At 30.5% G+C, this 27,611-nt stretch overlaps 2 protein-coding genes across 2 annotated transcripts in view; one reads left to right on the top strand and one right to left on the bottom strand.

Moving 5' to 3' along the window:
- The window catches only part of Ssu72 (Ssu72 CTD phosphatase), a 204,141-nt gene that overhangs the window by 57,335 nt on the left and 119,195 nt on the right, over positions 1-27,611 (bottom strand). The gene's annotated exons all lie outside the window — the stretch shown is intronic.
- On the top strand, positions 662-25,785 carry LOC136986070 (neprilysin-2-like). The gene is made up of 21 exons (XM_067283529.1): positions 662-770; positions 10,841-10,974; positions 11,203-11,322; positions 11,866-12,027; positions 12,319-12,402; positions 16,007-16,218; positions 16,307-16,486; positions 16,636-16,722; positions 18,286-18,410; positions 18,494-18,716; positions 19,381-19,479; positions 19,592-19,669; positions 19,758-19,864; positions 19,973-20,037; positions 20,130-20,181; positions 22,398-22,465; positions 22,556-22,686; positions 22,889-22,954; positions 24,453-24,548; positions 24,618-24,694; positions 25,168-25,785. Exons 1-21 carry the CDS (start codon positions 706-708, stop codon positions 25,268-25,270), a joined length of 2,334 nt encoding a protein of 777 aa, XP_067139630.1. The 5' UTR covers positions 662-705; the 3' UTR covers positions 25,271-25,785.

The following is a 27,611-nucleotide window of genomic DNA, read 5'->3' as shown; positions in this document are numbered from 1 at the left end:
TTCTGTGTTAAAATAAAGCTGCCAAACTGGAAAAACCGTGCGAGTCCCGTTTACACAGGTTTACTTATATAAAATATATAATCCGTATAACATGGATTATAACCCCTGTAATAGCGGCCACCTCTAAACGGCGGACATTTTTACAGGAAGATTGAACAAAAATGCATATTAAAATAACCTCCAAACAACGGCCACTCTCAACAACTGTCGTTTTTTATGTTACTCTCAGTGTCCGTTGTTCAGAGGTTTGACCGTATAAGCACTATAATCAAACCTCAGCATATAAAGTCATAAGCCCAGTCCATTATATAAAGGTTTGGATTACACATGAGCCTTGTTAGAATTAAGCAAAATTATAGGATTAAAATACGGGATTTTGAGCCCATATAAAATTGTGTGCGTGTTTGTGTGTTTGTCTGTTCGCATTTTTTTAAATTAATTCGGTAAACAATATTTGTTAATAACTGCGCCCACATATAACACGAGGAAAAAAAAAAGTATGAAGTCAATTACAAAACATCAAGCCTCGAGTACCTAAAAATGCCAAAGTAACTAGTACCTGTCGTTCAAGTCCGAATCAACCAATAACGTTAAGTTTAACATAGAATGGGAGGAGTCAGCATCCCACTGGTTATAAATTAAACGTTTGCAACCAGTTTTGTATCATTCAATACAAAGTTTTAGCTGAAAAAGTTACGTTCTAAGATGCCCGCTGCAGTCTCTCAGAGTCAACTAACTCTAACGAGCACCATCGAATCTGGCAAATTCAAGTGAGTTTTTTTATTTTTTATTTTAATTTAAACACGTTTTAAATTCGAATTTATGAAATCCACGAAAATCTTTAATTGTATATTAATCTTAGTCGATTCCTCTTGAATTTTTCTGAAATTACTCTGAAGTTACCTCATATTTTACAATACGTTTTAATCGATTAAATTTCAGTTCAATTGTTAAGAGGAATTTTCGATTCGTAGAATTGTGCTATTTTGCAGCTGAGTAAATTGATATATTTTCTATACAAAAATAACAATAAAAAAAAGCAATTTTCGGTATTTCAAATGCTCAATTTGATCCCGGATCAGTGTCGGATTTATATGTAAGTTAGATAAACACGGGGAGGCCACCGGTGTCCGAGCAAATAAAAACCACTGAATAGTGGTAATTGGTCGTGGGTTCGCGCCACGACACGTAATTTTCTGGGTTTTCTTCACGTTTTTAACATATAAATAGGGGTCATTTTCCACGAAGGAACACCCGGGAGGTATCAGAACGGTGGTGTCTCTTTGCCGCATTCGAACGAAACCAAAGCTGAGAGAGAGAAATTTCTGGTAGAATCACTCCCTTAGGGGTGCCACGGTATACCTAAATTCCGTATCGTCTAAGATTTTCAATATTTAACAACCCTCCAATTGTTTTATTGAATGTGTATACCTTACCACTGAATTGCCTTTTAACTGTTGAAGCGAAACGTGTTTCGCATCGCCTGATTCCTCCATATTTCTTTTTAATGAGCATTCTATGATCAGTAGATTAATAAATGGCGTAACGAATCACTAGATCACAATCAGCAAGAAGTTAATTATTTGAATGAAAACGACAACAGGGCGCTGTTAATTAATCTACGCGTGGGATGTCCTGGCTGAAGAACCACGTTGCAAATTTCACAATTACGCAAGAACCACTTTGCAATTTCACAATTATTCAAGAAATCTAACGGAATTGGAGTTTTAAAATTATAAATCTCAAATTTAACGTTTATTTAGTCGATTTTTTTTAATTCTCGAGTGCGTAGATGTACCTGTATCAATGCGGGATCACGTAACTTGATAACTCGATCCTTTACAGTTTTCATTTTCTTGTTCTTTTTTAAATTTTATCTTCTAATTTCCAAGCATCAATATTATTATTATTTTTTCGGAATATTTAATATCATGAAGTTATTCTATATCCGGCGAAGGTTACAGCAATAATAATAGCGATCACGTGATACACTACTATTATTGTTTAAACAGCAGCGACTTCTTGTATACACAGATTAATTATATATATAAAAATAATAATAATAATGAATTCCGCTTAAACACTTCCTAAAATATTCCTTAATTATTAATTTACATCCTAAACGCGTAAACACCAACGGTACAAAAATCGTAAACTGAGTTTTGGTCCACCCTCCATTTTTGAAGGAAGAAAATTTAATGTTTTACGTATGGATTTTCCTGAATATATTTAAAGAAAATGCGCTTTTTTGAAGATATTTTTGTTCTTTTTTTTTTTTTAGGATAAATTCCTCAATATTCGTAACGTTACAAGAGCGTGTTAGCGAGTTAGTGAGTGGGAAAATACTTTTCTAATGAGAAAATAATTTTTATTTCTTTGTTTTTTCTTTGTTTCTACGGTAGCTTCTGTATGAATGCTTTTTTAATGAGTGTTAATCGAGTATTGTTTGGTTATTAACTCGATTGTACAGACTCACGAACGTACTTCACATTTGTTCTTTAATTTTAACAACACTTACGAGTGTGTAAAGAATACAGAAAGGAAATTACTGACCTATTTTGAAAGTTCTTTCTATGGAAAAAAAAAAAAAATAAATAAAGTTTCAAAACTAAACTGGTTGATTTGAGTTCCATTTTCATTTTTTTAAACTTATTTTATTCACTTTAAAACTATGTTCGCTTGGAATTTTTCACATTTTATTGTCTATTCTTCTCTTACCTACTTTTAGAACATTGTATACCTTGCTTTTCTTAACCGTCGTAAAGCGAGCGCATATCTCAGCTATAACGTTCGTAAACACCACGTAAAGCTGGCCAACGACAAAAATTTGGAAGTTAAATACGATATTTTACACGGGGGGTAGCAGAAAATACGGACCAGTCGTTAAAACGAGGGACTCGAACCGTGCGGTCGTAAAGCGGGGGAGCGGTTTTATTTATTATTTAAAGCGCTCGATAGGATAATTGAATAAAAAAAACTTAAACACGTGTTACTCAATAAAAATTAGCATATTTTTATGCCGTGATCGTGTTACAAAACTGTTTTACTTGAGTAACAAATGTGTTACAACCATTTCTGTAAGGTAGCTGTCCTGTGGCACACATTAACAATTCAGGTCAGTGCCATGCCGCACGTTACGAATTGTGTGCGTGTGCTATTTTGTTTAATGCTTGTAAATGTAAATAAAAACGGGAAAAACGTATATTAGTTTTCCTCTTTTTTTTTCTTTAAAAAAAAATTAAAAAATATTTCTTACTACTTCTACGCGATTTAACAATGCAGAAATATTTAAATCCCTCGAAGAATGCCGTCTCTCAGACGATCACGATCTGGCACAGTTTTGTCTTCACGAAAAGGCATTTATCTGCAAGTTTAAAGGTGAAATTTTTCGTATTACGACCCACTTTGACCCACAATCGCAGTTCACCTGACAACTGACTCCCTTCCCCCCCATTCTACCCACATTGATTGGGTAGAACGGAGGGGGGGGAAGGAGTCAGTTGTCTTTACAGTCTTTTTTTCCTCCCGCATATTTCGTTTTTATATTTAGAACAAATGTCTCGAGTGACCCCTCTTAAGATGTCGCGCGGGAGAAGAAGGAAGATTGACCTTGATGGGGTGACTTTTTTTTTTTCCTGGCGTTTCCTCGATAACATTTGACTCTCGAGAGTTCGTTTCACTGTCATTACGATCCAGACAAACAACTGCAGTTAAGACCTTCTATTTAAAAGTCGTTACATGATTACGAGCCTTATCTTCGTGCTGTTTCTTTTTACTGCTTGATCTATGGGAACATCAATTATAATACGTAAACGTGACATCACACGGGAAACGTACTTGCTAATTAAAGTTTTTGATACGTTTCTCGCTCGTGAGTAAAAGTTCTTTTTTTATTCTCGTTTTTTCGCTTTCTGAACTTTTTTTTTTGTAATTAATTTCCTTGTTTGGTTTTTAAGTACTTTAACTACAAAGTGCAGTTTAAGTGACTGCTCTATAAAACCTTTGTAATTCTCGTATAGTCCTCAAGTATAGTGTTTAAGGTTAATGGTTCTCACTTAAAGTTCTCTCTTAAACTGTAAAGACTTTGTGTGAGAACTACAAACTATATAAAGATTTTGAGCGAGGATTTTTAGTGAGAACTCCATTAAAAGCCCTCATTTATAAGAATGTGAAGGCTTAGAGTGAGGCCCTATGAGGAAACATAAGAAGGGATGCAATTTTCCTTCTTATACTGGAGAAATCTCGCCACAGAAAAATACCAGAAGGAAATTTTATTTTTGTACTTTTAAAAAACGCAATAGAACCTTGAAAATTTAATAGTTTAAAATTTCATTACTCAATGTGCTGAATAATTGTATTTTTATTATAAATTTAGATTTTCTAAACAAATTAATCAGCTCTTTTGAGTTTCGTGTTGTAAGAAGCCATCTTAATTACATTAATAGCCTTATGGGAATCCTAATCTATAACGTATAACAGGCCCTTCTTCTTCTTCACTAAATAATGAAACATATAAAAGTGTGAGGCCCTTAACTATAGACTCATTACTCGAGGTCCTAAGCTGTTTATTTTACGTGCAAACCGGCTCTACAAATAGCAATGTCATGTTGAAACTGGCTCTAGAAATAGCTGTTTCATATGCAAATCGACACAATTTCTTGTGAAATTTTCAATTTTACTCGTTGCAAATTCGAATGTTGAACGGAAGAAATGAAAATTGATTAAATAATCTTTCTTAAAATGCAAAAAAAATTTGAATTTTTAAAGGTTTTTATCGCCATCAAAAGCTCCGTCTCCCTTGCAGTGATGCGAGGCAACGAACTAATGGAATTAATGCATTCATGGGAGTTTTTCTATGAGAATTTCGTGTGTTATCTTCATTAATTACGCACAGATTTTATGTAATCAACGAAGGCGGGATATCTAAACATCTTATCTACATATTTTTATAAGAATTATGTTACTGTATCACTTCTGAATCCAGTTTTATCCACCTTGTTCTTACCTGAAGCGACGTAAGAATGCAGTAGAGGAACACGTGAATATAATTCTTTGGTGTCAACGTCTCCTTAACTGGTTAGAAAACGTGTAGTGCAATCACCTCCCCTGTCTAATGGATCTACACGAGGATCGCCATCAAGAAATACATGTTCTACTTTAACTCCCTTTAATCGAAGCATTCACTAGTCTACAAAATAAAAAATTATAATAAAAAGTAAAATCAAGCTCATCTTTGAAGTTTTAGGGTTTCGCTAACGTCACACGATGGGGGTATTGTCCTTATTTTATGAATTATTTTAAAATTGATCCAATGATTAATTGATGAGAACTATTTTTAGATGCATAATATCAACAGATTGCATGGGGTAAATTGGCTTGTTTACGGTACATTATTGGAAGATTTTTGATGTTTTCGTGTCAAAAACCTTATGAAATTTTATATTTTTATAATGAGGACCGTTTAAAAGTTTAACAAATGGACTCAAATGCGTACTTAAGAACATAATTTGCAAGGATTGCTATATGAACTTTTATACGTTTTATACATAAAAATTCATTAAGAACTTGTTTTAAAAATTATATTTTAAGCTGAAAACTTAATAAAATTTTAATTTTAAGTAAAAACTAATTAAAATTTCCAACATTCTACCTACAAAAAATGAACGTAAAATGTGCGATCTCACGACCTCGGTATGCGGTGTCAAGATTTTCCGAATTTTGATCCCTACAAACTAGAATAAATCATAGAAGAAGAATAACCTTAAGAATTAATCAATTTTTAAAAATTAAGTAAGAAATTTCCGTATAAATCCATAGATAATTGGAGTTGGTAGTAGTCTACACCCACTCCTGACACCAGTCTATTATACTTATCTCTTCATAAAATTCTTAGAATGTCAATCTTTCAATGGGTGGATCCTCTTTTGTGATCTTTCTCCTTTTCTAAAACAATAGGTCACCTCTATATGACCTTCGTATGCATATATATGAGTGTGTTTGTGTGTATGTGTGTGCAAATATAAATCGTCGACCCTTCGACCTTATCGTTTTGAAGGAGTAAGAAGGGAACAGGTTCACCCTTACTGGGTATTGCACCTTAAAGAGAATGCCCTTGATTCCTTCTACGAATGAATGAATTCGTTTCAATTATCAATCCTTATTATCATTTATATTATATATATATATATTATTATGCAACATTGCCTACTATTTTAAACTACATTCAATACTTTGACCTAGAATGTCACTTTGCTCTATAAATAATTAATATTCTATATGCTATATTTATAAAAATCTTAAATATTTCGCAATGCAATTAAACCTGCGTAAGCCGGACTCACACGATACCAAATATTTATTCCCGGTTTTGCGGGTTCCTCCTATTTTTAACACAGGAAATCACTCTGTTCCAAAGAATTTCTTTTCCGTTTAGGCAGGTTTTCGTTTTATCCAGGTTCCGTTTTGGACAGGTTTTACTGTATTTAATTTTCTGTTAGAAAAAAGTCGTGCAGTAGTGAATTAAAAAGTAACTTTTATTATTTTTTAATGCTTTAAGACTCGGTTTTAGGAAATGTCGTAAAGCGAGCCGTCCTATTTTCCATAAGTTCGATGTCTTAAATTGAAATTAGTTCGTGAGAACATAATTTAAATTATCTTAAACATAATAAAGGTAGCTATAAAAATACGCAGTTCCATAAAGGAAATTTATACAAGTCGATAAATCGGGGTGTCGTAAAGCGAGCGGTCGTATAGCGGACCAGTTGTTCTACTCGAAATTGGCAGGATTTATTTAAGTCGTTTTAAATAAACGTGAATATATATTAAATTATCTGATACAGTCAAACCTCCGATAACGGTCACCTCTAAACGGCGTCCATTTTTTCACAAACATTTCTTTTTGAAAAAAAAAACAGAAAAACCTCCAAAAAACTGCCAAATTTCGAACAATGGCCATTTTTTAATGTTCCTGACAGTGGCCGTTGTTCAGAGGTTTGCCTGTTCAGTATGTCCCTTACATGCTACAGCAGTAAATAAGCAGAGCTTAGTACCCAATTTTGCATAAAAATTTTATAAGCTGGATAATTTTTTTAAACTTTGCCCCCACTTCGAATCACATTTTTTGGACATTTCGTGTCCTCCCAGACCTAATTTAAACTTGAGGCTGGGTTTAGACTGTAATATATATATATATAAGAGGCACTAAACTGTATCCTCGTAGAGTAAGATCCTACGTCTTCATAGAATGAGGCCTCGAGAAGAAACCTTCATCACTTTACCTCTTAGTGCTCTCAGAGTGGGAAGAGGCCATGATTCTTAACCATACTGATTGAGCGTTTAAATAAAGAAAAAAGCTAACCTAACCTAATCTAACCCAAACCTAAAAATCTCTACAAGTAGAAAGCTTATAGCTTTTCATAGCTCATAGGCTCTGTGCTTTCACCTCATAGACTGAAGCTGTATCCTCATAGAATGAGCTTTCACCTCGAGAGTAAAGCTCTAAACCCTATCCTCATAAGAGACTATAAGCTTTCTACTTGTAAAGTGTTCTCAAACTGTGAATACAACCTCATATGAAGTGAGGTTGTATTCTTCGTAGAGTGAGGACCTACACTTATCTAGTTTAACACGTGTAAATCTAATTCCGAACCTAAAAAAAGAGCCTAAAAAGCTGTGCCTAGTCATAACAATTCACATAATTGTTTAATAAATAAAAACCATATACAGTATATATATATATAATTCTAATAATAACAACAATAACCGAGCTATAAAATAAAGAATTCTTAAAAATAAATTTCCTGTTTTACAACTTAAAATTAGCAATTTAAATAAAACCCGAGGGCATAATTAATCAACTTCACTCTTCTTGTATTTTTTGTAGCCCACGTTAGAGAGTTTATTTAACTGTAAAATTTGCATAAAAATTCTTTTCTATTTACTAATTTTAATTTACAAAGCTGTTAGATAAGCTAGAACCTGTGTAAAAAAGTAAAAATTGTATATATATATATCAATACATAGAGGCCTAGATAAACCCCTTCAGGTATCATTAAGTGAGGGGTGGAGATAGAACTTTCATACCTTTCACCAACCTGGCACAGGTCGTTGGAGTGTGAAGCTGTAAAAATGATACACTTAACGTGTGCCTGTCTGTTTAACTCCCTTTTCTGATAGTTAAGTGTGAAATAACCTATTTAATTCTGTTTTTTTCTTCCCATAATTGTATAACTTAATTGTCCATTTGTTTGCTTCAACGGATCGTACAGCATTGTGTTTCGGTTTTAAGAATATAAAACTGTTGTTTATTGGTTTAGAAGAAGGAATTTTATTGGTTTTTCTTTTTTCTTTCTCGGAGGTTTCATTTGCTGCTTAGTGATCTGTGATGCCGTGTTTGTTAGCCAAGTGTGAGAGTGAATTTTGGTGTGACGTAATGACCGATAAGAAATCTTTATCCTTACTTAAATGATTAAAAATTCTACGTTTGCTGTGAAATTATACAAAATTTTGCATCGTTTAAATCGAACCTTTCAATAATGGCCGCCTCCCGAACTAGGAAATGCATACAAAATAACCTCCTAACAACGGCCATTTTTTTTTATGTTCCTGTTATTGACCGTTGTTCAGAGGTTTCACTGTATGTAAATTCTTTTGAGGACGTCTTCTTTAAACCCTATTCTTTACTTCCTTTTAATGAATTTTTATCCTTAAAATTTCAATTTTCACTCAAAAATCATTGAGGATGATTCTTTAGAGTAATGTTTAAGGTTTCTTCGTCCTTTATTCGAGAATTATAATCCTTAATAATAAATATTTATGAGTTTCCTAATCATCAAACTCAATCGATTGGGAAAGTCGTAAATCCTCTAATTAAAGAATGAATCCTTCTCTAATCAAGGAATAAATCCTGCTCTCATACTTTCTTCTCTAATTAAGTTCACGAATCCTTCTGTAATCAAGGATTGAAATCCCTAAGTTACTCTATACAAGCTTCACTCTCAGCTCATCAAAAACCGACGTATACTATTCAAATTCTTTTCAAGAAATCCTCATCAGTAAACATCTAATTCACAACATATTTAATTCCCTATAAATAATCTTTATCCCTAAACTCCACATCTTCCCATTAAACCGGCAATGTAGACTTATCAAAATTTATAGACCCATAAAACTACAGACAAGAGGCCATACAGCAGGCATTTCTGAGTATAGAAATCAAGTTAAACTTGTACGACGTAAAATTCAAGAAAATAAAAGTAAAATTTTAAAGATAAACACGTTAATTGATAGCAATTTTCATATATTAAAAAGGTTTATTTAAATAATTTTGAATATTACCAGTTATTAAAGATTGAATGAGATAAAGAACTTGTTTCGTGCCAAATTTATTGCAAGTAGAGCCTAATACACATAGTTTGCTGTATATAGAACTTGTACATAGTTTGCTGCATATAGAACTTGTACATAGTTTGCTGCATATAGAACTTGTACAGTACAATCGTATTTTTCTCTAACAATTTTTATGTACATCGTTTGCGTGTTTAATCCATTCACATCACAACAGAAAAATGCGAAGTAGTTCATAATAATGAATGTCCTTCAACTATTTTCACAACTAATTATCTAATAATCTAATGAAACTGTACTGTATATATATATAAATTTTTCTTTAATTATTTTTACAAAAATATAAATATAAATACAGTAAAACTTGTGTAAACCGGACTCGCGGAACCGAATATTTTTTATCCGGTTTTGACAGGTTTCCTTTGATTTAATTACAAACGTAAGACATAATTTTGATGTAAAATATAAAAAACATAATAAAAAAGTTAATTTAATATTAAAAAATATATATTTATTATAAAAATTTTGGCCTTGTTTTCAGTTTTTTTCAAGTGAAAATGAATAATTTTCATATTATAAAACAATTTTGTAATGTTATATTACAACATTTCGTGGCTTTGTAATATATTAAATGGGTTTAAATATGATTAATAAATTTTATAATAATAAATTCAACACGTTGTGTATTTGACAGAACACAACCTAATGACCTATCTACACTAATGATTGTTTGTTAATTCATTTGAAAAAACTGTGTTAATAGGAAGGAAAAAATTCATTTTTTATTGTTTTTATGGCTGAAAAATTTCCAAGTTTTGAGCTGTAAATTACATCCAAAAAACCTTTCTCAGCTGAATATTATTACGAAAAACATTTTTTCGGACTGAAAATTACCCAAAAACCGCAAACTCTAGAGCTGCAAAAAACTTCTGGGCTGTCAATTACCCCCCCCAAAAAATCTTGTTCTGACTTGCGAGTTGCCACGAAAAACTCCTTTTAAGTTTCAAATTATCAAAAATAACTGCAAATTACCCAAAAAAAACTTGAGCTGAAAAGGACCCAAAAGAGTCTTTTGAGCTGTAAATTGTCCACAGAACTCCTTCTGACTTACAAATTATCTCAAAATGTTTCTAAGCCACAAATTCCGCCCATGAAAAATTCCTGGGATTGCACTTTCAGATTTGATCCCGGGCTCTCTAAGTGGTTGGCCGATCTCTTAACTGTTCGGCCATCCGGCTGTCGGGCCTGTAAACCCTAAGATTTCTGAAAGAATCTCTTTTTAAGTAGTTAATAATCCAAAAATCCTTGTTTTAATTCGTCTCCGAACCAGAAAATATGCTTACAACTCGTCAATACTACAAAAAAAAAATCTAGAAATCAATAATCTTAAAAAATTTTCTTTCAAACTCATAAATTAGCTTTAAAAACTTGAATATTTTTTTAAAATTTTCAGATAATTTAATAAATTTTATTAAATTAATCTCCACACGAACAGGAATCCGCCATGGTGGAACCGAAGATCAAGATTGGAGAGGACACTTTGCGGGATGTCAGTAGTTGCCCTATTGATGTTCGTCGCTATGGCCATAGCATTGGCGGTCATAGGTTATCATTACCAAAAAACAATAGGTGAGCGAGCATTCTTTCCTTAATTGTAATTAAGTTCAATGAACTGGTTACGGATTTATGACTCATGTTGCGTCGCTGTAATAATCGAAATTATCGAAAGAAATTAGGTGAAATTTAATTAATGTGACGTTGTTTAACGCTTTATTACACTATTTGTAAGCTTTGCATGTATAAATTTTGATTTTTCACTGATAATTTCTCTAAAAAATCTCCTCATTTGAATTTCAGATTCCAGATCAAATGACATACCATCTACCGCCGATAAGTTAATTGAGGATAGTAAAGGCAGCGAAAATTATTATTCAGATACAGCAAACATTTGCCTTACTCAAGGTTGCGTTAAAGCAGGTAAATTAATTTGAGGAAGTGAAAGCAATGAGACTAAGCAAGGTGGTTGTACTACTTTTAAAGTTCTCGACTATCCCCTGGAGCATTCGATGTTTTTCTCTGAATTTTCAGCTTTCCTCGTTGATCCACATGATAGAAAGTCTAAGTATCTTTCTTGCTAATTGAAATCTTTTCTGTTTTATTAAAAACAAACTAATAAGCAATGTGGATCAAACACTCGATTCCAAGTTTATGCAGAATCTTTATTTTCCTCCAGTTTTTCTGTGAATTTTCAGCTTTCCTCATTGCTCTATATTAAAGAAACTCTCAAGTCCCTTCTATGATTTAAATCTTTTATATTTTATCTAAAAAATCTATTATTTCAGTTGATCTCCCGATAAGCATCATGGATCAAGCAGTTGATCCATGCTACTACTTCTTTACTGTTCTCTCCGAGCACTCGTTTTTCTAGCTTTCCTCGTTGCTTTACACGATAGAACGTTTATAAATCTGTCTTATAGATTTAATTATTTTGTATTTTATCTAAAAATTCATATCTTTCAGCTGCTCTTCTTATAAACAACATGGATCAGACAGCAGATCCTTGCAAAGATTTCTACAAATTCTCGTGCGGAGGATGGGTGGATAAGCAGGTTATCCCCGAAGATAAAACATCTTTATCTGTTTTTTCACTGCTTCAAGACGAACTTAATCAAAAATTAAGAGGTTCGTACAGAAATTCATACTTAATTGCAATAAAATTAATTTTATAATCAACTGTTGTGCATCATGATTTAATATCCTGTAAGAGGAAACTTTTTAAATAATATAACCTAACGCTAAATTATAGGGAACTTCAGATTGTTTATCGTTATGGGTTCAAGGATCTTACATGATATTAACCTTATGGTGTTAAATGGCAAGGTTAGCCATAAATACGCAAAAAAAAACAACATTTAAAACTACTAAATTTTAATTTAATTATTAAAAAATATTATAATATTTTTTTCCTTACAGTAATGGTTGATAAACCTTTAAATGACTCCTCTCCAGACTTCATTGTCAGATTGAAAAACATGTATGAATCTTGCATGAATTTAAGTAAGTAAATTATACATTTTTACAATAAAACAAGACTTTTTTTTATTGTTATATTATTATTATTATGTGGAATATAAGAGATAAGATTATATGTTTTCAAGGTTAAATCCCTATTTTTCTAACGTGGTTTATCAGGTATTTATAATTAGGAGATGCTGAGGAAAGGGGTATGAATCCGTAATTATTATTCGCCATTTATCAGTAATAGAATGGTTATTTTTTCTGTTTATTAAGAATTGAAGTTATCCTTGATGAATTCTCAGAAGGATCTTGTTGTTTTCAACAAAAGTCATCACGATGTGTGATTACATGTCTTCATTTTCCTACTGTGGAGAAAAACTTATCATTATAATTGTCTTGCGAGCTTCTCTGATTGTTCTTTCAGCATGTTTTTTTTTATTCAAAATTGAAAATTATGGTCCACTGTTTATCATTTTAACATAATACATAATCACATTGATCAATACAAGATAAGATAAACTGGTCTTGTACACACTACTGCACGAAACAAAGCGGGTTCTTTCAGGAAAACTTGACCATAAAACACAGTAAACCACCCTTCCCCCCCAAAAAAACGGTTTAAGTTGATCGAATTTCATAAAAAATCCGAGTCTTTCTACCGTAAAATGCAAGAAAACTAAGTAAATTGTCATTTTCCGGTGGTATAATTCGGTGTTTTTTTGTCCACTTAAGGAAGAATTATTAAGAAAATAAAGGGTAAAGTTTGTAGAATTAATGATAAAACTGGCGATCTGTATAACGTCAGACATGCAGACAGACAAAACAGGAAAATTCTCCTGTAGTGATACTAATAATAGAAAAACCATTAACAGATGTGGTTTACTTGAAGTCGCGGTGGATTTATAGATGCTTCAAGAATTAAAACAACTCGAAGTCGCCGATATTTACTTTAAAATGAATTATTTTAATTGTGTTTAATGTCGTTAAAATCCGCAATAAAATGAATAAATTAGAAAAAAAGTTGGGAGGGCGTTTTCTGTATGTATGTATGTATAGGGGGCACGATTGTGTTTACCCACTTCCAAGCTTAATAACTCTCGTGCCTTTTGTCCAAACTTTCTGAAATTTGGCAGAGAGGTTTGTGTATTAGGGGCATCGATTCTGTTAAATTTTGGTGGTTAAAGGTCGAAGGGGTGGAGAGATACAGAAGGGTCACGTGTCGTATCTCAAATGGGGTCGGAGACTTAATGAAGATTTTACTCGTTATTAGCATTTACAATCTTTTATAAAACGCGTCTCTATCCTCAAAATTAAGCTTTTTTGTGTTGTATTTTGTATTGCATTGTTCATTTGGAAAATGACATCACACGTGGATGATAACTAATGGATATTCAAAGCATGGTCATATCGTGTACCATGGCTGTTCAAAGAAGCATCACTCATATAGGTGATGCTTCCTTTGAATCGTTATTTGTTTGCCCTGTTATTCTGGGATTGAAATCCAGATTTTATTTTGTAGCTCTAGATTAAACTCTAGAGAGTGCCCTGGATTCAAATGGAAATCCAGGGTGTTTGATCTGTTGCTCTGGATTTTAATCTAAAGCTACAAAGCAAACAAAATGTCATTTAGGTTTTAACAAGGAAAAACAAAAGAAACCATTTTTCTTCTAGTAGAAGATACTTTGAATGCTAATTGTAACTTAAGAAACTGGCCACTCTGAGAACCGAATCCACATTCCTCAATATAAGTTGCGAGTTCTACTTCAATATATTACATAAGGTCCAGATTAAGATCTCAAAAAACCCATTTTTCTTATAGTGGAAGATACTTTGAATACTAATTATAAACTCAAACTACCCACTCTGAGAACCGAACTCACATTCTTCAATAACAAGATACGGGTTCGACTCAAAAAAAAATCTTTAAAATATAATTTAAATTTTAAATTTTAAAGTGGCTTCGACCGCTATTTACACGCAAACAGCACTAGAAGCACTCAAACAACACTAGAAGAACTTTTACTCATTTACATTCGTGATTAGATTCTAGACCCTTAATGTAATTTTACAAGGTAATTCGATACAATTAACTGTTAAATTTAATAAAATACATATAAAATTATCAATAGATGATGATAATTGATTCTGCCCTACATATTCTGGAGATAAATATAAGTAATAAAGATAGTTGTAACAGTCGACGCCATATAAAACTATTTAATTATTAATTAAATAACATTAAAATTAGTAGAACAAGAAACATAATTAGCATATAAAAAAACTTTACGTACCGTACGACTTTTATTATTGGTCATTAATCCAATATGAGAAAGTCGTTATCCATTTGGAATGAATTTTAAAAGTCTTTAATGTCTTTACCCTTTTATTTAAAGTTCAAAATAGATTTAATAAACTTTTACATTAATTTCAAATGATATGCATTTAAAGTTCTCAAGAGAATTATGCACATTTGATCACTATCGTGGCTTCAATGAGCCGCGATACGATCAAATATGCAAACAGCAATGGAATTCTTCAAATGGAATTCTTCAAATATGGAATTCTTCAAATGAATTCTTCAAATATGGAATTCTTCAAATATGGAATTCTTCAAATGGAATTCTTCAAATATGGAATTCTTCAAATGATAAAATATGCAAATAGCAAAGGGCATTCATTTCTTGTGGTCTTCTTCGGAATCTGCAAACAGCAATGGAAGAGGGCAAAAAGTGTGCATGTCTATGATATTTTTGTATATTATGTATTGCATGAAGCGTAGTGTCCTCGAAAGAGCGTTGCAATGTGATACACAAAACACATTCAGGAAGGCCTCTGAAAATTTATGCTTAATACAGTAAGATCTTAAGCATTCTTGTGGATATTTCGAATTGGATTGTTATTCTCATTCTACATTTATTCTGGATGATCCCACTGAGGTCAAACCTGCAACATAATGGGCAAAATTGAATCATATAACTTATAGTACATTGGTATCTTTTGTTAACAAATCCAGATTATGAGTATGCCACTTGCTCACTCGCTTAGGGCCCCAGGCTTAAAGACGTCCCGAGTAAGTTAACTCTCGGGCCTCGTATCTTGGAAAGGTCCTATATTTTGCACTAAGCCTCAAACTATAGAGGTGATTTATAAAGTAATTGAATATTTTCTAAGAAACCTGTTGAAAACGGAAACCTGCTACACATTCGGTACCGTGGGATTCCGGTTTACACAGGTTTACATATTCTAAATTACACATTAAAGACATTTCTTGTGGCCTTCCTATGAAATATGAAAACAAAAATGGAAGAGGATCAGTTTCTTGTACATTTAGTATTCTTATACATTAAATAATGTAAAAACAACTTAAAATATATGTAAGATTATTTGGTTAATGTTACCTTACGTGGCAAGATGGCGGCTCATCTCTGATTCCAGCAAGGAAACAGTGGGACACACATTATAACCTAACCTATTCTAATAATTTGGTTGCTAATAATTATGGTAATTTATTAGAATAGGTTAGGTTAGGTTAGAACGTCTCACTGTTTCCTTGCTGGAATCAGAGACGAGCCGCCATCTTGGTACCTAAGGTAACATTAACCGATTATTTAAATATAAAACATTTTATATATATTATTTTCAGCCGAAATCGAGAAAAAAGATGCCGAACCTTTAAAGAAAGTACTAAAAGAGATGGGTGGATGGCCCGTTATCGAAGGTCCCTCTTGGGATGGTTCCAACTTCGATTGGATAGACACACTTATTCTGTTCCGAAAATATGGATACAGTCACGATATACTCCTTGATTTATCTGTAACGCCCGATTATAGAAATAACACTAACCATATTGTCGATGTAAGTGATTTTAATATGACACAAGTGTCGTTTAAGTGTCAATGAATTGATTGACATGCCAACTTTTTTTTTTTTTTTTTTTTTTCAGTTGGATCAAACTTCTTTGGGTATGCCAGACAGAAGTTATCTGTTAAAAGGTATAAATGACACTACAGTATCTGCCTACTTTCGTTTGATGGTGGACAGTGCAGTATTTTTGGGTGCAGATCGAGAGAGAGCGGAAGAAGAACTTACTAAGAGTTTGAACTTCGAGATAACATTAGCAAACGTAAGTTTTTAAGTTTATTTACCCCGATTTTGCGCTGTTTGCATGATGTAAAACGGGGTCTACTGTATACAGCGTGTGTATAAAGTATTTATGTGATTAAATATTGAATTTACGTGCTTTAATTTAATTTTTTTTATATATGTATACAGTTCTCTCTTCCAAGAGAAGAAAGAAGAAATATCAGCAAGTTATATAATAAGATGACTGTTAAAGATTTAGTAAAATTAGCACCTAATGTAAGTATTATGTTAAATAAATATGTAAATTTTATGTTAATGACACATTAAAGGGTTTATATATAGATACATGGAAGCTAGAAACACGCGTAACACTGGGTTAGACCACTTTTTTTGGCCTCGATTTCTCGATTTTATACCCAGTAAACTGTATGAATTTCAATAATATTCGTCGCTTATCGATAAATTAGGGCGACTTTTTAGTAAATGACGCAAGTTAAATCTTGTATAATGTGATGTTAACGACCCCAAATTATCTATCACCCACTAAATTTATCAATCCAGCTCTCTCAGTTCTCAAGCAACCAAGAATAGATTCAGGACAGTTAAAAAATAAACTTTCTTAAGCTATATCTTTTAAATTTTCGAGAGAACAAACAGACAAACAGACAGGCAACGTAAATACAACGATATCTCTAAGGTGTCAAAATATACATTTTCAGGTTGTTTGTATTATCAATCAGTAGATCGCGAGCTATATAATAAATGGGAACGACGAATAAATAAGGAAAGGTTGGGAAGCTTAAATTAAATCTGGAATTTGTACGGTTTATTGTTCTCTATTTAAAAAATCCTTCACCTAAGACACTTTTTACTTCATTTTCTTTTATTTTTTATGTCAATGTTTCATCTTAAAGGACAAATTTGCATCGAATTTTAGCCTTTTTCTTACTTAATCCTCAATTTTCCTTTAGTATGACAGGTTAATTTTATTAAAAGATTAGCATAACTTGTTCTCCTATTTGTGCAGTGACTTTTATAATGTATATATATATATATATATATATATATATATTTTCCTATAGAAAATATATATATATTTTTTTTTTCAATTTTATTTTTCCTAAATTAATTCCGAAATTTTTCCTGGTGATTTCTTGATAGTAGATTTCATTTATTCTTGCCTTTTTTTAAAAAAAAACAGATTATAAATTATAAAAAAAATGTTTAAGGAAAAATTTAAATCTTAATTTTCTACATTTTTTGTCAAAAAAAACTAAATTTACAGAAGAATCTTTCTCTAAAGGGATAAAAGTTGGTTGAGAAGCTCTGACAATTATTTAATTCTTTCAATTGTAATTTTTATATAAATTTCGAGTAAAAATCATTTAAAATTAATCATTTATAAAATATTATAAAGTTTATTTATCTACAAAACATTTAATTAATATAAATATTTTATCAATCTGTATTAAAAAAAGCGATAAAATATTCTTGTAAAAGTTTATCTTCTCAACCTGTAGTTCGCGAATCCCAAACAGTATTATTTTTAAACTTTTACGGAGTTTAAAAAATATGAGATCACGTGTGAGGGGCTTTCACACGTGATCTCATAGCGGTGAGGGGGCCCGAATTTAGCACATGACATAACAATATGCACACTTACAACGTACAATACATCACAGCACACAATAGAACAATGGTTTGATGAAGAGAATAATAGTGATAGCTTGAACAACGTACAAACCTATAAACCATTATTATTTCTAAGGTTTTTTTTCACGATAAAATTATTAAATTGTCTTTAAATTATTAATTTATATCTTTAAAAACTCGTTATAGATAAATTGGCTGAAGTACTTCAATGGTTTACTCAACGATCCCATTACTGAAGACGAACTTGTGATCGTAAATGTACCGGAATTCATTCGTAAATTCGGCATTCTCATCGAAGAAATCGATAAGACGTAATTATATAAAGTTACTAATTACTTTAAACTTACCTGTAAATAAATATTTACCATTATTTTTTTTTAATTATTTAATTAAGTACTCTAGCTAATTACATGCTGTGGAGATTGGTCGGTCAGTCTATGTCCATATTAACTAAGAAGTGGAGAGATCGTGCCCAAAAATATACATCCGTAATTACTGGAAAAACGAGAGAGGAACCACGTTGGGAACAATGTATGGGCTCTTTAACTGGTAGTCTTGGGGTGTCGTTAGCTTCATTGTATGTCAGAAATCATTTTAAGCAAGACAGTAAGAAAGAAGTAAGTGCATACTTTCGTATAACTCTACAGGCCTTTATACACAAAAATAGTGCTCAAAATTCTCAACTTATCCCCTCTCACTAGAGCCGGATTTGAGGCTAATGCAAAAGAGCTATAGCTTAGGGCCTGACGTTACTTAGGGCCCTAAGCTCTAGCTGTTAGTAGCTCTAGCTCTAGCTCTAGCTTAGGACCCTAAGTAATAGATGTTAGTATGATTTATCCCAAACTGAACTAAAGTACATTACATATGCATTTCCACTTACAAATTGTCTACATTACTGACGTTTTTAACATGCATAATACACACTTCAGGCATTTTTACGTGCGTAAGTATGCGCACATATTGTGATTTTAAATGCATATAAATCCAGTCTTTCCTTACCCATTATTATTTAGTGAAGGAGCAAGGGCATCTTGTATATTGTAGCTCAGGGCCACAAGTTTAAATCTGGCTCTGGGGGTGAGAAAAAACGTTTTTTTTTTTTTTATTAGTTTATTTTATTCCCTCATACATTTTAGCAACATAACCTTTACTTTTCTGTGTTATTTTCAATACTTTTGTAGGTGTAGAGCCTTGAAAAGTGGTGTATATCATTCTGTATCATATATTTATATCAAATTATATAATATTTTCTATATAATTTCTAACACTTTTCCTATATAGGCATTAGAAATGGTTAATTATGTCCATAAAGAATTTTTAAAAATTCTGGAAGAGATCACCTGGATGGATGAAGTCACCCGTGAAAAAGCCAAAGCAAAGGTAAATTTGGAGCAAAAATTTAAAATTGATTTACTTCATAAACAAATCAGGGACACATTTAAAAATGCAAATAGTAATTTCCTTTAAAAATTATTTATATATTTTTTAACAGGCAGGCACTATAAGATCATATATAGGTTATCCAGATGAGTTACTAAATGACACAAAGATATCATCACTTTATGAAAATGTAAATAAAAATTTCTTTAAAAAATTATAATGAAATTAATATATAATATATGAATATATTATATTTAAATATTTATTATTTTAAACAGTTAACAACACTGGAAAAAGATAATTACTTTTCCAACATACAAAAAGTAAGAAAATGGTCAACTGATTATGCATTCAATCAATTAAGGAAGCCAAATGAAAAAGGAGAGTAAGTAATTAATTAATTAATCATAGAATTAATTAAATTAAAGATTATTTTAATTTATAATAAATAAAATAATGTTATAAAATCATTTTCTTTTTCCTATATTTATAGCTGGAAGAAGCATGCTAGAGCTGCTGTTGTCAATGCGTATTATAATGCACTGGAGAATAGCATTGGTAAGAAAAAATGATTATTCTTTTTAATTAAATTTATTTAATTTATTTAAAATTATAAAATTAAATATATTTTTATACATTTTCTTTAAAAGAATTCCCTGCTGGAATCTTACAAGGCACATTTTTTGATAAGGAAAGACCAGCGTGAGTATCATCCTCTTCTAAATAATTTATTAAATATTTAAATATAATTAATTAATTAAATTATAAAAATTTAACAATCAATTAAATATTCGGTTTTTTATTTCCCTTATTTTCCTTACAATAAACCATTCAGAATTGGATTCTACTTCCTTATAATGTTATATAGACTGCTTCACATTACATCACTATAACACTATTTATAGCACTTATATCCAGTTTTAAAATGATAGAAACTGATATATATATAACTTTATATAAATAATTAATTAATTTAACTGTAATAAACTAGTTTTAATAATAATATCCTTTGTTATATATACTAGATCCTAATATATTTAACATTGGATACACTATAGATATTTTAAATAAATTCTAATTTAAAAATAAAATAAATGACACTTCCAGTTTAGTAATGACAATTTACGAAATTTTCTTTATTACTTTATACATTTCTTAACATTTTCTGACTTTGCATTTTTTAAAAAATGCAGACTTGTTGATAACAGTACACAGTTTAACCTACCCCCGCTTTACGACCGATTCAGATTTTTACAAATAATATAAATTTATAATTAGAATTAAATATAATTCCATATTTAAGTGACGTATTATTTCATTTGGCATCACTGTTTAGTGTTATATAGTTAAAATAATTTCAGGAACATAATTACAATTTATCACATTGTGCTTATGGAAGATTTGGGGCTCGCTTTACGACGGTACCAGAAATAACGTCACAGAAGCAGGAGTTACGTATACAACGATGACTCGATAGTTTTATATCTTATCTAAATCAATTTTCAAGAATATATTCTAGAATTTATCAAAATTTTCTTATCGATTAGTTAAAGTTTAGTTTGGTAAATCAACACATGGGTAATCTTCCAAGGCAGATCACCCATGGTGCCTCATTGAAGTGCCTCCTGGGAGGACTTTCCACAGAAAACAGGCTTTCTATTTAGGTGTTAGACACGTCAAGAAACCCAGAAAACTATTGGCCAGCCCCTTGTTCAGTAGTTTTATCCACTTGTAGGCAGTAAGAATTTTTTTTTTTTAATTTCCTTTAAAAAATATAAGGAAAAATGAGTTATTTTATGCAGAAAAAGTGATTGAAAAACCATAATTATAAGTCGATTTATGCTGTATTAACTCATTAATTTTAAATTTATAACATTTCGAAATATTTGGATTTCTCTCCTCGTCTATTCTTCAGTTCAATTCCTTAAAAAAAAAATACAATAAATATTCAGGAACTTTTTGCATTAAATTAATACAAAATATCCCTTTTCTCGTAAAATATCGAACGATAAACATCTTTAGATTATATTTTAGTGGTTAATGATTCTTTCAAATTCGATTTTCCTTCAATAAAACTTGAATGTTTACGTTAATGTATGCGTGAATTATGACAATATCAGCAATTCACGTTACAGTTTATGCTTAAATTACTCCAGAATTTTATTAAACTTTAAAAGTTTACACGAAATTTGTCGATAAATTCGAGGATAATATGTAAATTTCTTGAAGTTCCCTTTTAATCCGAAGCAAATTGGAAATTGCAAAATGGCACTCAAAGATGGCAGTTTTGAATTTTTAAAGTTAAGTATTGATAAATTCTATCAATTTCCTTTTCGTTTTTTTAAAATAAACTTCATTTTTAATCCGAAATTTCTAATTCTAACCTATATTCTTCATAGATATATGAATTTTTAAGTAAACTTTCAAATTTAATGAAGTTCTAGAGTTCTTCATGAGGGAATTGTGCACTTCTCTAGAACTTTTGACATTTTCGCAATTTTTACTCAAATTAATCCATAATTTCATTAAGAATCATAATTTTGCATGAAAGTTTATGGATAATTTGATTGCAGCATGCAAATTCTTCAAAGTACCAACACCACAGGGAGCACTTGTAGATTATAAAACAGCATCCATAGATTGGATTTTTGAATTTTAAAAGCTAATCGCTTAGTTTCTGAACGATAAACTACTAAACTAATCTATAATTTACATTAAATTGACATTTTTGCGTGAAATTTATCAATAAATTGAAATGCAACGTGCAACGCTCAAGTTCCATTACAGTACACGGCACCACCAGAAGGCTGCAAAGTGGCACTCAAAGATTACAATTTTCGAAGCCAAATACTAATTTTTCTCTCTACAAACTTCGTTTTCCATTAAAAATTTCTAAATCTAACCTATATTTTTCACAGATACATGAATTATGGAGCCATAGGTTTTGTAATAGGGCACGAAATTACACACGGATTTGATGACAGAGGTTAGTTATAAATAAATGAATTTAATATATATATAGGCTTATCTAAATTAACTTTTAATCATAATAATTGATTAAAAATCCTTCTGGCAGGGCGTCAATTCGATAAAGACGGTAATAACGTTAATTGGTGGGATTATGAAACTGATGGCAAATTCAAGAAATTGGCACAATGCATTATTCAACAATATGGAAATTACACTGTTCCAGAAAATGGCCTAAAGGTTAGTTGGACATACCCAAAAATTAAAGCAATTAAATAAAATTAGGGAAGCCCTCTGCTTAATAAACCACAGACCAACTAAGCAGAGCCTCTCCCTAACTGGTTATTCATAATTATTATTGAATTATTCATCAATTATTCTTCAAATTCTTAATTTTAAAATGATTGTAATTAAGTATTTTTTCCCTTTTTTTAATTCGTAGATTAATGGAGTGAACACTCAAGGTGAAAACATTGCTGATAATGGAGGAATTAAAGAAGCATTTAGGGTGAGTGGCATCTTACACTGAACTTCCCTATTCAAACATTTATAAAAATGAATTCCTTTATTATAGAATATACCTTTTATTACATAAATAAATGATTCTAATAATTAACCATTTATAAATTATTATTATTATCATCTCCTGGAGTCTTTCCTCCTCCTCCTCCTCCTCCTCCTGAGATATCAGGATTTAGTACTTTGTTCCATCAGCACTCCTTCACTTAGGGCTTTCCTTCACTCTAGGGCCTTTCTAAGATAAGGGGCCCTCTACACGTGTGCTCTATCTCCCTTTAGACGTCCAATTCCCTATCCATTACCTCCACATTTAAAATAAATAACGAAACTTGAAACTTATCCTTGAAATGTGTCACTTAACCTTTCTATTTTTAAAATAAAATAAATAAAATCTAATTTATTTTTTAATTTATTTAAATGATTTCTTATTTTCCTCGTATGTTTTAGTACGTAATATAAATCCGAATTTATTAAAATTAACGTTTTGCGAACTATTTCCAAAAATCTTGACACAATCTCGGATTGAGCGACGTATCAACAAGTAGTTCGTGACCTACCGTTTGCTAAATTTACGCTTAACGTTTAACCGGTTAAATGTAAATGTTTAAAATGCAATAAAATAAGGAAAAATAGGTTTATGGATCACGTTATTTCTTTCGTTCAAGTTGTTATAAAATAAATTAACCTTGACGTAATTTATTATATAAGAAAAGTAACCCAAACATTATATAATATTGTTCCTTTCAATGTTAATTAGGTTAAGAGCATTTACACAGTTTACACTATAAAAATACAAGTATAATATCAATCCGTTTCTCGTGTTCGCGTAGTAGAACCGGTCACGTGATTTTCGACACACGTCACAGATCGGGAGGTATCCAAACGAATATACGAACGCACCTTAACTCTAGTATTTTAGTCGCATATTTTACTTTCATTTTATATATAAATTAATTAAGTTTTAAATGACTTACGAAAGGTAATTTCAGACCATTCAAACTAACAGATGTACGTGTGTGTGTCTGCCCGTAATTACATATATTTTACGCGCAAAAACCCATTTTAATGCTGTATATAATAATGTGCCATTAGAGTACATTAAGAAGCAATTATATTTATGCTAGAACAATTGTTTTGCAGAACAATACAAACCTACACAATATAACAAAATTACCAGACTACACTGTTATATAACATAATATGTGTTATTCAATAAATTTTACAGAATACCTGCATTAAATAAGTGCGTAAAATTGAGATAAATAATAAGTATATGTATATGTTATATATATACTATATATATATATATTAATTTTTAAAAAATTAATTGTTATTAATGTCATTACTAACCAAACAGATGGCGACACATTAATTTCGTCAAAATTTTTTAAATTATAACCTATTTAAAATTATTATTATTTTTATTTTTATTTTTTCCACTTTAAAATTTCATTAATTACTTTAATTTTTTTTCATTTATCTCTCAGGCATATCAACAATGGGTGAAAGATCACGGCAAAGAAAAATTACTTCCCGGACTTAAATACACTCAAGATCAACTCTTTTGGATCAGTGCTGCCAACGTAGATACGAAAATAATTAATTAATTTTTTAAATAATTTTTTTTTTTAAATAATTTAATTATATTTTAGGTATGGTGCGGCAAATATCGTCCGGAAGTATTAAAATTACGTATATTGTCCGGAAGTCACAGCCCTGCGCAATTTCGGTATTGAATTATTTTTCGTACAACAGATGGCGGTTTTTAAATTTTTTCGATTAAAGTTTTGCCGCCATCTAGTTTCAAGAAAATTAACTATAATTTTTTTCGTCATATTAATTTTTTAATACAACAGGTGGCGCGTTTGAACTTTTCTCGTAAAAGTTTTGCTGCCATCTAGTTTCAGAAAAGTTAATAATTTAAGTTTTTTGTTTTTTTTTTGAGTTTTCTAATGGTAAACTTGACCATTTTGTTTTATGAACAGTACATTAAAAATTTTATTAAATACTTTTATATACTGGATAGCGCTTTTAAACGTTTTTTATGGCTGCCATCTCGATTCAATAAAAATAATCATTTCGTTTTAATTATTTTTTACACAACAGATGGTGCTTGTAATTTTTCTCTTTTAAGTTTGCTGCCATCTAGTTTTAGAAAATCTAACTATTTTATTTATTTTATTTTTATTTTAATTTTTGTAGGGTTATAGGTGTTGATGCATCGAATTCTCCTGAATTTTCTAGAGTTTTTAACTGCCCTAAAAATTCTCCAATGAATCCACAGAGAAAGTGCTCTGTATGGTAACAAACAAATCATCATTAATGATCTATGTAAATATATAGTAAATCATCATCCAGATCATCTGCATTACTTAATTATTCTTTACTTTCAAACAAGTTCCTTTAATTTTATTTTAATTTTATTTAATTTTTCGATTAATAAAACAATTTTAAAATGCCTTAAAAGTATTATTTTGTGTAATACCAAATTCTTTATTTATAAACAATGTATTTTTGGGGCCAAAAATAATTAATAATAGTTTTTTTTGTGAATTTATTTCGATTATTAACAAATTTTCTTGTTATTTTTGTAAGTAAAGAATTTTTAAATATTTAAACATTTTTTTAAATGTTACTTTCTAATTTCAACGATAGATGGCGGTATAATATTTTGTTTGTGACGATGTGTGTAATTTGTATTTTTATTTCCGTTTTCCAATTCATTATTATTACTTTTTGTTTCATTTAATCTGTAAATCATTAATTTGTGAACGTAATAAATTGAAATGTATCGTTTTTAATAAAGTTATATAAAATTTATTGCGTTGTTTTCATTTAAAAACATTCACGATTTTTTATAATAATTAGAAATTGTCCTATATTTCGTTTTCGTGATTTTAAATGTATTAAACCGTATTATAAATTATTCAAAATTATTAATTAACTGTATTTTAGTAAAAATACACCTTTTAAAATTAAAATTATAAATTTACTGATTAAATTTTAATTAAATATTAATATTTTCAACCACTTGATGACGGCATTAAAATTTATTACTGTGCTGCCATCTATGATTGATTATTAATAATATAAATAAATAAATATTTACAATAAAAGAGTGAGAATAATTTTTTTATTTAATATTTTTATATTTATTTATTCCTTTAATGAAGCAAAAGAATATTATTATTTTACGAAATTCGCAAATAAAAATGAAAATTTAAAAAAATGGTTCAGTGTATAAGAGATTTGAGCCTGAAAAAATGAATTATCAGAATTAGAGAAAATTTAAGTAAAATTATTTTAATTAAAATTATAAATTAATTAATAAAATCATTTTACATAAATATTTTAAAAGGTTTATATATATAGATAAATCATATGAATATTTATTATTTGTATCCACACGATGGCAGCATTAAATTTATATTATATTAAGTGTTGCCAACGATAATTAATCATCGATTAATTAATTAAAATTATTTTCAAATAAAAACTAAAACAATATTACGAAATAAATATTTCGAATTTATATTTTATTTTATTTATTTATTTCTGTTTTCTGCTGACAAAGAATGAAAGAGAAGGGGGAAAAAATACTTTTTTTTAAGAGTTTTTATTTGTGAATTTTGTAGAAAGGACATACAATATAAAGGAATTCCAGTCTCGGATATAGAATGAGACAGTCTCACATGACCGCGCACGTGTGTCCGATTACACGTGGCACGTGGTCTAGCAGCCGGGCCGTGGGAACGTGCCACTGAGTGGTTGTAACGTGATGACGGCCTCATCTCAAAATACGTGGGCATGCGCAAGCGAAATAACGCGTTACCTCGGCTGTTCGGGTCGCTTTCTCTCTCCACTTTGGAATGAGGGTCATCCGTCAATCTGCATCTATAACGGAACTGTTTGATTATAACCAATTGACTCCGTTGTCGATTGATTTTTTTTCCCCTGATAGATAAAGCGATATTTTAAAATGATATACATATATATATATATATATACAGGCCTTACATTTTCTTTGCGGTTTGTAAACTGGAATGCGGGAAACGGGCTGCTCTGGAAACGGTGGGTTGTGCCCCTATATAAATCTACTAAATGGTTCCGAGAATTCTATTTCTAGTTCCCCCACTTATTTTTGATCTTTGCGGTTCTTCAAATTAGAAAGAGGAGATTCTTAAAATATATTTTTTCTTGCTTATTAGGTTGAGCGCCGCGTCTTACACGTTGTTTAATTAAAAAGACGTTTTAAATCCGTCTTATAAATCATATAAATTTGTTAAATTTTATATAAATAAACAACACTAGCCACACTAATAATTTAAATTACTCCTAAACTCTTAAAATTCGGCTGCCGCAGCTGCGTTAAATATTCAAATATACATTCGAAATTTGAATAAAATTCCGATAGTTTCAGATTATCTAGTACTAAAAACTAATCTAATTAACGCTTTCGGGATGTAAATTATTAAATTTAATTATAATTTAACACGAATTTCTTTTAGAAAAATAATGAAATACGCGTGTTTCCTTCCTCTTATACGTAAAAGCACCATTTTATAAATAGTTATTTAAATTAGAGGATATTTTTGAAAAATTTAAATAAACGCAATAGTTTATTGTTATAAATACTTGATGATTTT

Source organism: Centruroides vittatus, unplaced genomic scaffold, assembly GCF_030686945.1.
Source record: "Centruroides vittatus isolate TY-2023 unplaced genomic scaffold, ASM3068694v2 contig_1213, whole genome shotgun sequence".
Lineage (NCBI taxonomy): Eukaryota > Metazoa > Arthropoda > Arachnida > Scorpiones > Buthidae > Centruroides > Centruroides vittatus.
This window is presented reverse-complemented; position numbering and strand designations above follow the sequence as displayed.